This window comes from Callionymus lyra, chromosome 12 (assembly GCF_982586985.1).
Source record: "Callionymus lyra chromosome 12, fCalLyr1.hap1.1, whole genome shotgun sequence".
Classification (NCBI taxonomy): Eukaryota; Metazoa; Chordata; class Actinopteri; order Syngnathiformes; family Callionymidae; genus Callionymus; species Callionymus lyra.
In genome coordinates this window covers 18860362-18873054 of record NC_141829.1, presented here as the reverse complement: position 1 = coordinate 18873054, position 12693 = coordinate 18860362, and the positions used below count along the sequence as shown (strand labels likewise).

Below are 12693 nucleotides of genomic sequence, written 5' to 3'. Positions count from 1 at the left end.
ATGATATAACGTGGCAGCTTTTTCCGGGACCGGATGCTCCTGCACTCAGGAAAACTTTCCTAAAAGGAACATATCCAAATGGATTCATAAAGTTCTACCTAAAACCCACAACAGAACCAAAGGAAAAAAAAAAGGCGGAAGACAAGAAACTTAACTTTAAGTGCTCATGACATTATTTTGACCTTTTGTATGACCCAAAAACCCTTAATCCTTAATCATCAATGATTGCCATCATAACAATGTAATGACGGTGGTGCTGATCACTGAATGAGAAAACATGAGCAAACATAAATGACTGACTGGGTTTGTTTGTTGACAGAGTGACAAGTTCATCTTCATCCTTCAATCCAGAGGCGGTATTTAGGAGTTAGCATCAACATTTTCTTTGTCGTTTTTGTGTGTGTTACCTCTTCTACTGGTGAGTTCTACTTCCTTCCGCCTTGAATCCACATCGTCTTCCAGAACTGAACAATTTAATGGCAGCAAAAACATGTAAATATGGTGTTTTTTTTGTGTCATTGAGTCGGAGGAAATGGTGGAATCGGATTAAACTCAACTTGTTATGTCACTTTTTTATATAAGTTTGCTGTCCTACTCTTTGCAAGTGTGTATTTGTGTGTGTTTTAAATGATCGTCCAGTTTCATTGGTTTGCTTTTTTGGTTTTTATTCTGTAAAGAAATGTTTCTTCCAGATTCAAAAAAGCTTTTATTTATATAATTACATGCATTTATTCAGGAATGTCACCATTTATAATCCACTGACCTATATATGATTTTGTGGAAGTATATCCGTCTCAAATTAGTTCTTATTTACATTTAGTATTATCTTTAATCTTTTTATACTAAATAATCCACATTTTTTCCTAATAATTTAAAGCAATAAACCTATATCAGTAAAAAATGAAACAAATTTGAAATACATTTAGTGCCAGTTACGCTGTAAATTAATTATTATGAAGAAATTAAAAAAAAAGTTTCTTTGTAGAACCTGCAACACCAGAAACTAATTCAACAAGTATAAAGTGAGTGAAGCCTCATCATGCTCCGGAAAGAATTTTCATCTGCAATGAGTCATAGCGATGCGAGGTGTCGTCCAGAACGTCCGCCCACCACAAATGAATCTGGTAACTGATGCTGCAGCATTTTCTGTTGATCTCTCCTCTCACTTTCGTCGAATCCACTCCTAATTTGGTTGCAAGTTAGAACTACGTACTGGAATTTTGTTGGACAGGATTTTGTTTTTATTCCAGTATCCTGATTGATGGTAGTTTGACAGGTTTTGCAGCCCTTGATGATGTTTGTGATAATCGGCCCAAAAGAGACACTTTTAATTGTGAGCTTTCAGAGGCACGATGATGTCTTTGATTCATTTTTATGTTTAAATATTTTACTCCCGAGTTATTTAAATTTTAGATGGAGCATTTTAGCCTCAACACTTCTCCTTCGTTGCGTCACATTCTTCACCTGCTGGTTAAAAAATGCCTGACAGTTTTTATGTCACAACACCATGAACAAGACTTTACCGGACAAAAGTGTGATCATTCACCGGACCTTGTTTATCATCACTCGAGTTAAAGTGTGATCAAGAAATGTTCTCATCAATCAGCAGCCCGGAACTACTGTCCTCAAAGACTCAAAGTGTTTTGAGAGGAGCTCAAACTAGTTTTCCCTTTAAATGATTAGAGTTCAAAGAATATCTCTTGATAGTTTTGTGACGCAGATAAACAAGCTTGACACAAATATTTACCCAATTTAAGGTCTACTTCCGGCACGTGTGCGAGTGGAATACATTGTGTTTTTTGTGTTTTTTTGTATCTGAATAGGCCTGAAAATTAGGGATAACTATCCTTGAGTGACTGAGAAGATTCTAGATCTATACATTTTTACAACGTTACTGACCCTCCGGACACAATGGTTATATGTATTTGCCTATCATGAATAATACATAACTCTTTCATCGCACAATATTTGCGATTTTTTATTTATTTTTTTGCTATCTTGTGTTAATTTAAATTAAGAACCACAAAACCAGGTGATACCTGAAAGTATAAATCAAGTTTATTGCTATTTAAGGGAAAGACACAAAAAAGGACATAAATGTGATTATAAAAAAGATTTTATATGGTTGGAAAATGTAATATTAAAGGGTAAAGTTTGATAACTCCAAATTTATTATTCATCAATATGAAACTTTTTAACAAAAACACTTATCAAACACAATCATACAAGGGGGCAAAAAAATGTCAGAATATCAACACAAACATAAATCCACATTGGATAGAGCTAACCATCCAACAGGCCACACAAAATGACTTAGTGGGTTGGAATCCTGCACCCAGGACCTGAGTGTGACTTAAATTATAAAAAGTTTATAAGACAAATCCAATTATAATTTCTAGTATTACGTGTTACGGTTTAAATTGTCTTTCGACCTTTTTTAACTCGTCATTGATCCAAACTCATATTTTGTTGTGTAATGTGGATTATTTAAAAAAAACACCATTTTTATTCAATTTCTTTTAGAAATCTCATTTATGTAAAGTATATAATTAAAGATTAAATATATATATATAGCTTATCTATATGACATCGCACAAAAAGTTATGCCTTTGTTTTTGCCGTACTTGCTCATCAAGTATCATAGTATATCGCTAACCTGATGAAACTCACTTCATCATGACTGGTCTCTTGAATCATTGACATGATTGTGTCTGAAACGTGTACAAGGGAGTGCAATGGGAGGGGAAAGGCTCAATGGTTTTAAATTAACTGGAGCTTGTTTCTTGAAAGGTCTTTGACGAAGAATTACAGAAAGGAACAAGCTACTTCTAGCCGCCGGTCCAGGCGCTGTGGGTAGGATGCAGAACTACGAGGAGCTGGTGTCTTTTCTTGGTAACTGGGGCCCATTCCAGAAGAGGGTCTTCTTCCTGCTCTGTCTGTCCGGCATCCCGGGAGGATGTAACCTCTTGAGTCTATTCTTCCTGCTGGCAGCCCCGACACACCAGTGCAGCATCCCATCACATGCCAACCTGAGCCAGGAGTGGATCCAGGCCAGCATCCCTTTACAGGTCAGATCCCTTCATTCCAATTAAGATTTTTTTTTTTTCATCGTATGGTTTCAAAGATGTGCAAATGGAGAAAAAAGGACTTTTAGTCCGTAAGGAATACTCAGAAAAAGTATTAGTATTTTGCCAAATGTTTTGACCTAAGTTAGTAGTAAGTTTTGTTGAAATTATTTCCAAATATCTTACAAATATGTTTCAAAGAACTTTAGCGTTTTTCCAAAACAGAATCCATGGATTAAAAACACAGAGTTTGATATATTTATGTCTTTCTTGTTGGCTTCCATTGACTGTGATGTATCTGTGAGGTATAGCGTAGGATTGCAACGGATACATTGATGGACTTGAGGAGCAAGTGAAGGTAGAAGATGAGGGTTATGTGTACCACTGTCCAAGAAACAGTACTGTGGATGTGCTGGAGTTAAAGTAGATTCTTACTGGGAATCCATTGAGCAAAGGCAAAAATAAACTCTAAGCAAATCCACATAAATAAATAGACTTTATTTTAGACCCTTTTCCCAGAGTTCTGTTCTCATCCTAGTACAGACGAGGGTCAGAAGAGGGGAAAGTGGTTTGTACCGGTAAAATCTACTCTCTGGCTCAAGCTAAAAACACAGCAGATGGTTGCTCTGAGATCCTGGTTTGTGGATGGTAACCTGGGGGAGGCTAAAGGACGCCTCTCGCGACCAGACAGAACTGGAAAAGGTATTAAAGTGATGGGTCCATAACACCTAATGAAGTGTATTCCATGAATATTTCTTATTTCTTATTTGTATCATTTTCTTTGTGTTATTCCCTTTGATCTATGTTCTTCATATTTGCATTTTGTCATCCCTTGAACTTTGTTTGCATCCACCACGACAACAAATCCATGTACACTAACACATTGTGTGCATAGGTGTGTTCAGGAAGTGTTGCTTGACCTGTAAATAGATAATGCGTTAAACCACATAGGCATAAGCCCATAAATGTAACGCAATCTCCAAAGCACCTAAGAGGCTAGATTCAATGATTTATTAAGACACAGCTTTGGAAATCAAAATAGAGTATAAATTGAGATGGTATTGTAGTTGTATGTTTATTTTGGTGTTGCCTCAGGAGACTTAATCAAGGAATGGATCACGTTCACATAGATACAAAAAGTATCTTTAGCAGTCTAATTGTTTTCAAAAACCCAACTTTAATGTAATAATTAACTTTACCATGAAGAATATTCTCTGGGAATAAGGGACAGGAACATGTCTACCAATGATCTACTTGTTATTGCTGGTTTAAACTAGTCTGGTGTGTTGATGTGCCTGAAAATAAAGTGTAATGATGTGTCTTGGACAGCAAGGGGCTGGTCAGCTGGAAAGGAGTAGCTGCAGTCGGTACCGGCTGGACCTGGTTCGGAACCTGTCTTTGCAAGGAGCGAGTACAAACGTTTCGCTGTCCACCCTAGAACAGGAGGGATGTGAAGATGGATGGACTTACGACACCCAGTACTTTCAATCGACAGTTGTCACACAGGTACAATAATCATTGAAACCGATGTAAAGTAAAAAATATATAATAACTCGCTAATGACTGGTGCCGAGGGCCTCAAGGGAAAACATACTTGGTGGTCACCACACCCAATAAAACCTCTTTACCCCTGCTGCTCATCTTCATCTGAAACTTAAAAATGGAGAGACAACAAGGCCACACATACTTATAGAACTAGATATGAATACTATTTGTGTGTTGTCTACCTTTAAATGTATTCTCTTCCCAATAAAAATAAAGCGTATATACTTTTTCTCAGTTTTTTCCTGTAACTCTCCCAAATAAAGCACAAGAATACTGGTGGTACAAGGTACTAACAATGTTAGACTGAAGTGCTCAGGGTAAGCAAACAAACTGCCCAACGAATGGAGACAACTTGTAAAAAGATTGTCAAAAGTCTGAAGTATATTCTACTACAGTTGGCGCTTTTACATTATACCGTTTCAGCCCTATTCAACTTGACTCAACTCAGCACTACTCGGTTTTGTTGTGATTCCAGAAGCCCTGATACCTACTCGCGGGGTCAGGACCATCATGATGTAGTGCTGTAAAACTTGGAGGCAATGGTGGACTAACCTGAAACTCAGACCTCGTCCAGGGACCACTGAACAACTTTTCGGATCAACATACCGTAATCCTTCTCACTGGGTTTTATAAAAATGGAAGTCGCGAAGATGATGCTTTAGGGACGTCAATCTCTGACCAATCCGTGTCCGGCAGTTGGTCAACGTTCCCTTGTTACTGCCGCATTGCTTGCTTGGAACCAGAGTGGACTAAAAAAAGTATCTGCCTTGATGAACCATGCAATGGAAATGCAACACAAATCGGGTAGAGTCGAGTTGAGCACAGTAGGGCTAAGACCAGTCGGTGGAAAAGGGCCAAATGGGCCCTTTCATTGTAACAGTAACTTAACTATAATCTTGTCTCATTGTTGGCAGTTTAACCTTGTGTGTGAGGACGAGTGGAAGCAACCCCTGACCTCCTTCTTCTTCTTCCTGGGTGGACTTACTGGGTGCTTTGCCTCAGGCCCCATCTCTGACCGGTAACCATTAATATATCGGAAAAATAATTTAGGATTATAATGCTGCAGGTTATCACGTCTTTTAAAATGAGTCATAGAATAAGGATTATTTTACTTACAGGTGTTTTTTAGAGAGAAAACTGATGGAAAGGACAAATAGGAGGACTTGAGTAAGGCTACTTACCTCACCCAAGTCCTCCTATTTTCCCTTGACTGGTAGTTAAAGTTGTAAATGGAGGGATAGACAGAAGCTGTTCTTTAGTGTAGTTCTTGAGGTGAAGCTTGAATAAAGTACAATACTAATTTGAGGTAGGTATAGCTCAGGGGTCGATAACTTGCGGCTCTTTCAGCCCTCTGATGTTACTCACTGAGGTTTTTGAAAATAAGGATTGGTATAATGTGAATATTTTATATAAATGTTGCGTTGAGTTTTTCCAGGGATGCATGTAAAACCAGCAGCCCTCTCATTCACTTTACCTTTTATTTGACAACAAAAGTGTTACTGTAAAACACCTCACCTGTCTCAGTCTTAAAGGAAAGGTAACACGCACGACACACCTTGCAGTATTTTACATTAGTTTGTTCAAAAATATAATTTTAATTTGATCAGAAATGGAAAAAGGATTATGATAACTAGTCCGTCTTAAATCAGAGAATATATGTAACTATATTAAATTTAATATGTAAACATCACAGCAAAGCATGTTGCAGTGTAATTGTAGTTATACTGGATACAAACAGATGTATTGTTTTACCAGGAAAATCTACCTTGCCCCCACTTTTGGGTCCTGAGCCATCAGTTGACTACAAAAACTACATTTTTCTTTCACATTATGACTATTTTCATCATCTTATTAAAGTTATCTGCTCTCACTAAAGATGGATTCATGGTTCGTTTTACCACTTTCTCTCAAAATAAGAATCTGTGTATAACAAAGCTGTAAATAAAGACCTGTTTAAGATGGATAATATATCCTCTCAGAGTCACAAAATGCTTTGCATAATAACATAGTTATAAACAAACATGAGTCAGCTCTATAGGACACACTGCATTAAAAATAAAGTACAAAACATTGTTAATGTTTAAAATGATATTCAAACTTCACTCATTTTCTACTCACCCATATGTGGACTAAGGGTTGGGATTATTTTCAGAGTAATCTGTTCATTTTAGAGTTAATTCATTTTTGTCTATAACTCAACATGAGAATGTGTAGAAAATGAGTGAAGTTTGAATTTTGGGTGAACTATCACTTTTACCTTTCGTTTATAGTTTATATAGCAATAGCAGAAAGCTATCATATTTCCTTTTTAAAGTCAAAACAGTTTTACAGCTCCAAGTGTTTCCTTAACTGTACGAAACGGCCCCAAATGACTCTTAAGAGCGATCAGGGGGGTAACCTGAGAGTATCCTAAGCATGACATGAGGTATGTCTTGAGGTTGCTAAATTACTTAATTGCCTAATTTGCATTATTGGCTATTCACGCTGATTGATTTTTAGCCATGAGTTGGAGACTGACCATCTGTCTGTGTTGTTACAGGCGAGGGCTTTTACTTATCAGGGCTATTACTTACTGGTCTGGGAACAACACTTGATTGGCTGACATGTGCAGGTTATTGCTTTTGTTGGTTATCCCTAGATTTGTCGTTGATACATTATATTCACAATAAAGATTTAATAACCAAGTCACCAAGTAGTATTTTGATGGGGTAGAGGTAGAGCAGGGGTGGGGAATTGTAATTATTTAAGGGCCACATTAAATTCTGTAAATGTTGTTAGGGGCCGTCAAGCAACAACGATAGAATCCCTAAAAAAAAAAAGATATTCGTCATTTGGGCGTGACATTTATAAAGCTAAATGAGCTGCAATTTTATTCTTGTATATATAAGTTTCTTTACATTTCTTCAACTAACTTGTTTTGATGGATTAATATATACTCACAAAATTACATACAAAAAGTAAATAATAAAAAGTGATGTGAAAATGTAATTGAATAATAAATACAAAATACATTTGTTAATGCATTAGAACTATTTATACATGATCATACTTTGACATTACGAGGGCCGCATAAATACAGTGAAAGGGCCACATGTGGCCCCCGGGCTGTCTGAGGTAGAGTATGAACACCTCCACTACAAAAGTAGGAATTTCACATTTTGTCTTACAGGTTTGGCAGAAAACCGGTCCTCTTTGGGACTTTTACTATTCTAAGCCTCTTCAGTGGGCTTCTGGTGTTGGCCCCATCCTGGCCGATCTTCACCTTGATCTTCTTCATCATGGGCATGGGTCAGATCACCAACTACATCGTCATCTTTGTGATGGGTTTGTGTTCCTCTTTTTCACATCCAAAACAATGTATCTCAATGAAATGAGTAAACGTGTCTGGTCAAGGAAAGAATAGAATAGAATAGAATATAAAACGTTTATTCATCCCCAGAGGGGAAACACACTTTTACAACAGCAGCAGCAGGACAATGAAAATAAAGTGCATGGAAAAAAAGAAATAGTAAAAGAGATAATAAAATAAAATAAAATAAAACGATCTTAAAAATATACAAATTATTTACAGTATTAGAAAATTAGCACTATTAACAGAATAAAATAAAGTAAAAAAAAAAGTTAAATATCCTGACACCAGTTGGGATGAAGGACCTTCTATAACGCTCCGTCCTACACTGGGGGTGCCTGAGCCTGCCACTGAAGGAGCTGGCCAGCTCCTCCACGGTCAGGTGCAGTGGGTGGAGAGTCAACTGTGGAATGGAAAGCCACATGTTGGCAGTATATAAGAAACATAAAGCCTTTAGTGTTGATAATAGCAGAGCTCTGGAAGCTGACCTCACAGCAGGTGGTTCACACAGAGCAGAAAAATGTCTTTGTGATAGATTTGGCCCATAGACATAAGGTCAAGACCCTTGACAACTGTTGGTAGACTGGCAGATAGAATGACAAAATGTTGACTCAACCTATAAGCATGAGGAGAAGAAAGACTTGTCTGTGGATGTAAAATGTAACATTTTTGGAAGGACATGGACAATCCCAAGGCTACAAGTCTGTTCCTGGTGTTTATAATGTGAATGTGTCCACAGCAGCCACTTTTAGTAGCCCTTTCTGGAAACGTTATTTCCGCTGGGTCCACGAATGCCAGTTTAAACTGCCATTGCTGGAGTGTCAGAGGACACAGACAAAGTCACACAAACTAAAGTATGTCTAAAGTTAGTGTCCTTAATAAAGAATATGCACAAGGGGGTTCATTCAATACAGGCTCCAACTTGGCCCAAATTTAAAAAACAAGAACGCAGGATACAGGGACACAACCGTAACAGAACTCAAACCAAACTAAAAAGAGAGAGACAAACGTAACGCTAAAAACATCAGGATTAGTTTCAGGAATATCCAAAATAAGTCAAATTCAGGAGTGATCAGAGTCGAGCCAAACATTGTTGGTAGACGCGATCAATTGGTGATCTCTTCCTGCTTTAGGTAGAGAATTGTTTACCAATATTGTGGTCATGACTGTCAGCTACATTATTGTCAAGACAAGATAATGAAATCAATTAAAGAAGAGACTACATTTGATCATATTTTAAAGGTAATTTAATGCTGGTATGATGTGTCACCAAGTTAACTAGAGTATGCTCTGTTCTTTAGGCTCTGAATTCCTAATCGGGAGGACAAGAGTGATATTTTCAAGTCTCAGCTTACCGTTCTTCTACGTGTTTGGTATGATGCTGATGCCAGGGGCAGCTTACCTGGTCAGGACATGGGAACGGCTGTGTTTGATAATGACTCTTCCCGGTCTTCTCTGCATGGCCTTCTGGTGGTGAGTGTCTGAATAAACCTTGAGAGTAGCCTTTCAAATTATTGGTACTAAAATGGTAAATGGCTCTTACTTATATAGCGCTTTCTATGCTTATTCAGCGCTCAAAGAGCTTTACACTAAGTTACAAAATTCACCCATTCACACACTGATGGGAGTAGGCTGCAATGCAGCACGCCAGCTCAACCATCAGGAGCAATCAGTGTCTTGCTCAGGGACACAAAGCCACGTTCTTGTCTGGAACTGGGATTGAACCCGCAACCTCTCAGAACATGAGTCAACCACTCTACCATCTGAGCTATGACGCCCCCGACATCAAGGTTTCATCCTCAAAAGATCCTAGAGTCAGCTAGAGTAGATCAGTACTGGACCCTGAACTTTGAGTTCAAGTCAGTTTAACCAATTCCAGTTAGTACTTTTCATCCTTTGACCGATGCCTAATCTGGACTAGACTCTACCTTAATGATAGTGACCTCATAATATAGAATGACACTTGTTACTTCTTGGGCCTTAGGCTGCTCAAAATGTTTTACTGTATTTTGTTAAATGTCAAAATAGTTACTAGTAACAAAGAAAGAAATGAATGGTGTTGGTTTATTAAATTAACTTGCAAAGCTCGGTTGGCCTTTCAGGTTGATTCCAGAGTCTCCTCGTTGGCTGGTGTCTCGTGGTCGCTTGGATGAGGCCGAGATTTTGCTGAGATCAGCAGCTTTGATTAACCGAGTGGAGGCTCCGCAAGTGGTTTTCCCTGTGGCTAAGGTAGAAACGTGTTTGCCTTTTTTTGCTAGTACGAATTATCAATAAGAGAAATAACATCTTCTGGCATAGGGTGAAAAGGAAGCCGAAAAGAAAACTGACCCAGTGACCTTTTGGGATCTGCTGAAGACGTCAAACATGCGGACAAACACCCTAGTCCTATGGCTCGTTTGGTGAGTAAAGACAAAATCCTCAACATAAAGGGTAACTCGGCAACGCAAGCTGTATATTAATAACAAGCCTATACCATTGATCTTTGAGAAGGCTACATCAAACCTGTGCAGTTCACGGCGGTATAATGTGGTGCTAAAACATTCTCAAAAAATTGGAATGACCCAAAAGGAATACCATGGCTGGACTTAGACAAATAAACCACACTCCGCCTCCAGAAATCACTCACCACTCAGTTGTTAAGGGGCTTACCCAGCTGCCTCAGTAGCATAAGCCTGAATAGAAAAAGTGCCTTCCTAATCTAAAATAAATGCGCAGAGACAGGGATTAAATACTATTCCTATAGGTCAACTTTCCACTCCCAGCACAGGCTGGAGTTGGAGACCATGTAAAGCAGTGCCAGGCAAAGACAATAAAAGACACCAGAGTATTGGGGAATAAATCCAATCTGGCAGAGAAGGGCTAGGACTGGGAGCAACAACACCTATACAGCAGACGACTAGTGCACCAGCACCTAGTGATTCACCGCCAAGATGATTATGTAGCCACACAGCTTGAATTATTATTGTTATGTGAATCGCATCTCTCTGTTTCAGGTTTTCTCTGAGCTTCAGCTATTTTGGCCTGTCATTCAACATGTCCAACCTCAGTGGAAGCCCCTTCCTCAACTACTTCCTGGTGTCCGCGGTCGAGCTACCGGGCTACGCTGCGTCGTGGCTTGCAGCTCGACATCTTCCCCGCCGCCTTTCCTACATTAGCTTCACTCTGCTTGGGGCTCTGGCATTATTGCTGATCCAAGTTACCATGCATAGTATGTACGATCGATTTTTTTTTACTACTTTTTAAGGCAGCACCACGTGTGATTTTAACAAAGAAGCTCCTCACAGGTCAACCTGCTGTGACCCTGGCTCTGGTGATACTGGGGAAGTTTGGTGTCCTGGGTGGTACAGGTATATTGTACCTGTTCACAGGTGAACTGTCCCCCACCGTCATCCGCAACACCTCCATGTCCTCCTGTGCCACCTTCTCCAGGGTGGCTTCCGCTGTCTCACCTTATCTGCTGCAGCTAAGTGAGCATATTTAAAATCTCAGTAACCATGTTGCCAGGGTCATTAAAGAGAAGTGTCACTGAAATGGTTTTCGTTGCTGATCTGTTCACAGCTTCGATCTATCAGTTCCTGCCATGGATCCTAGTGGGTTCTTTGTCGATACTCAGCGTAATACTCTGTCTCTTCCTGCCGGAGACATTCAAGAAGCCACTTCCTGACACCATCCAGCAGATGGAGCACATGCAGAGGTCAGAATACAATGTGTAAACGACAGATATTATTTAAACATACATCAACAGCAAAAAAAACAAGGGAGGTTAGTTACAGCAAGGGTACCCAACCTTTATTTCACAGACTACATTTCAGGGACCTTCAGCAAAAAATAGATGGCATGATTATGATTTTCGGGATAAAGGGCAATATAAGGAAACATGACAGTCCTCGACTACTTTCTGGAGCTACAATAATTACAGGCTTATTTTAAAAATACCACTAGTTTATATGATTATACGACCAGTACAGTATAGAATGTTATTTATCAGCCAAGAAGGACTACAGCTTCTTAAGGAGCTTTTCTTAAAACAGGTTTTATTCGTAAAATTCAACTCTGTTTTGTGGTGTCTTTCAGGTTCAAGTTGTCTGGTTCTGCCTGCTGTACTTCTGGAGATGATAAAAAGTCAACAGAGCAGAGCATGCCCTCAAATGTCATCTGCATGACTCACCTATGAGTTTACTCGTGTTGAAGCAAGGGAAGAGATTTATAGTGTTTTTCCTGTGAAACTATTACAATTAAGCATTGTACACCTTGTTTTCAAATATTTGTTATTAAATTCATTTGTTTCTTTAAGACTCTTTGCATTTACTTGATTTATATTGTGTGTGTTTTTTTCTTTCATTCTCTCTTGAATGTGGAGTCTGAATAAGTTGGTTACGATTTTGGAAAACATTTTCATCATTTTATAAATTAGTTTCACGGTTTTGTAAATTAGTTTCTCAATTTTGGAAAATAGTTTCATGATTTTTTACATTTGTTTCAAGATTTTGTAAATTAGTTTCACGATTTTGTAGATTTGTTTCACGATTTTGTAAATTAGTTTCACGATTTGGGTAAATAGTTTTACAATTTTGTAAATTAGTTTCACAATTATTCAATTAAGTGTCACAATTGTGTAAATTAGTTTCACAATTATTCAATTAAGTGTCACAATTTTGTAAATAAGTTTCATTATTTTATAAATTGGTCCCAGGATTTTGTTAATTAGTTTCACGATCGGTGTCGCACAGTGAC

The 12693-nt window shown here is 38.4% G+C and overlaps 1 protein-coding gene across 1 annotated transcript; it reads left to right on the top strand.

The window, feature by feature from the left end:
* Positions 1–347: 347 nt before the first annotated feature.
* On the top strand, positions 348–12252 carry LOC148068550 (organic cation/carnitine transporter 2-like). The gene is made up of 12 exons (XM_087804475.1): positions 348–418; positions 2791–3068; positions 4395–4571; positions 5525–5628; positions 7780–7934; positions 9261–9432; positions 10062–10188; positions 10258–10358; positions 10953–11167; positions 11244–11426; positions 11518–11653; positions 12034–12252. The coding sequence occupies exons 2-12, from the start codon at positions 2859–2861 to the stop codon at positions 12131–12133; spliced, it is 1680 nt and encodes a 559-aa protein (XP_087660601.1). The 5' UTR covers positions 348–418; positions 2791–2858; the 3' UTR covers positions 12134–12252.
* Positions 12253–12693: the final 441 nt, after the last annotated feature.

What these genes read in the sequence shown, in the direction of transcription:
- LOC148068550 (XM_087804475.1), top strand. Translation starts at nt 2,859, where the DNA reads ATGCAGAACTACGAGGAGCTGGTGTCTTTTCTTGGTAACTGGGGCCCA. An exon ending in TCAGGCCCCATCTCTGACCG is followed by an intron (nt 5,629 to 7,779) that starts GTAACCATTAAT and finishes TTTGTCTTACAG; the next exon opens with GTTTGGCAGAAAACCGGTCC. An exon ending in ACCTTATCTGCTGCAGCTAA is followed by an intron (nt 11,427 to 11,517) that starts GTGAGCATATTT and finishes ATCTGTTCACAG; the next exon opens with CTTCGATCTATCAGTTCCTG.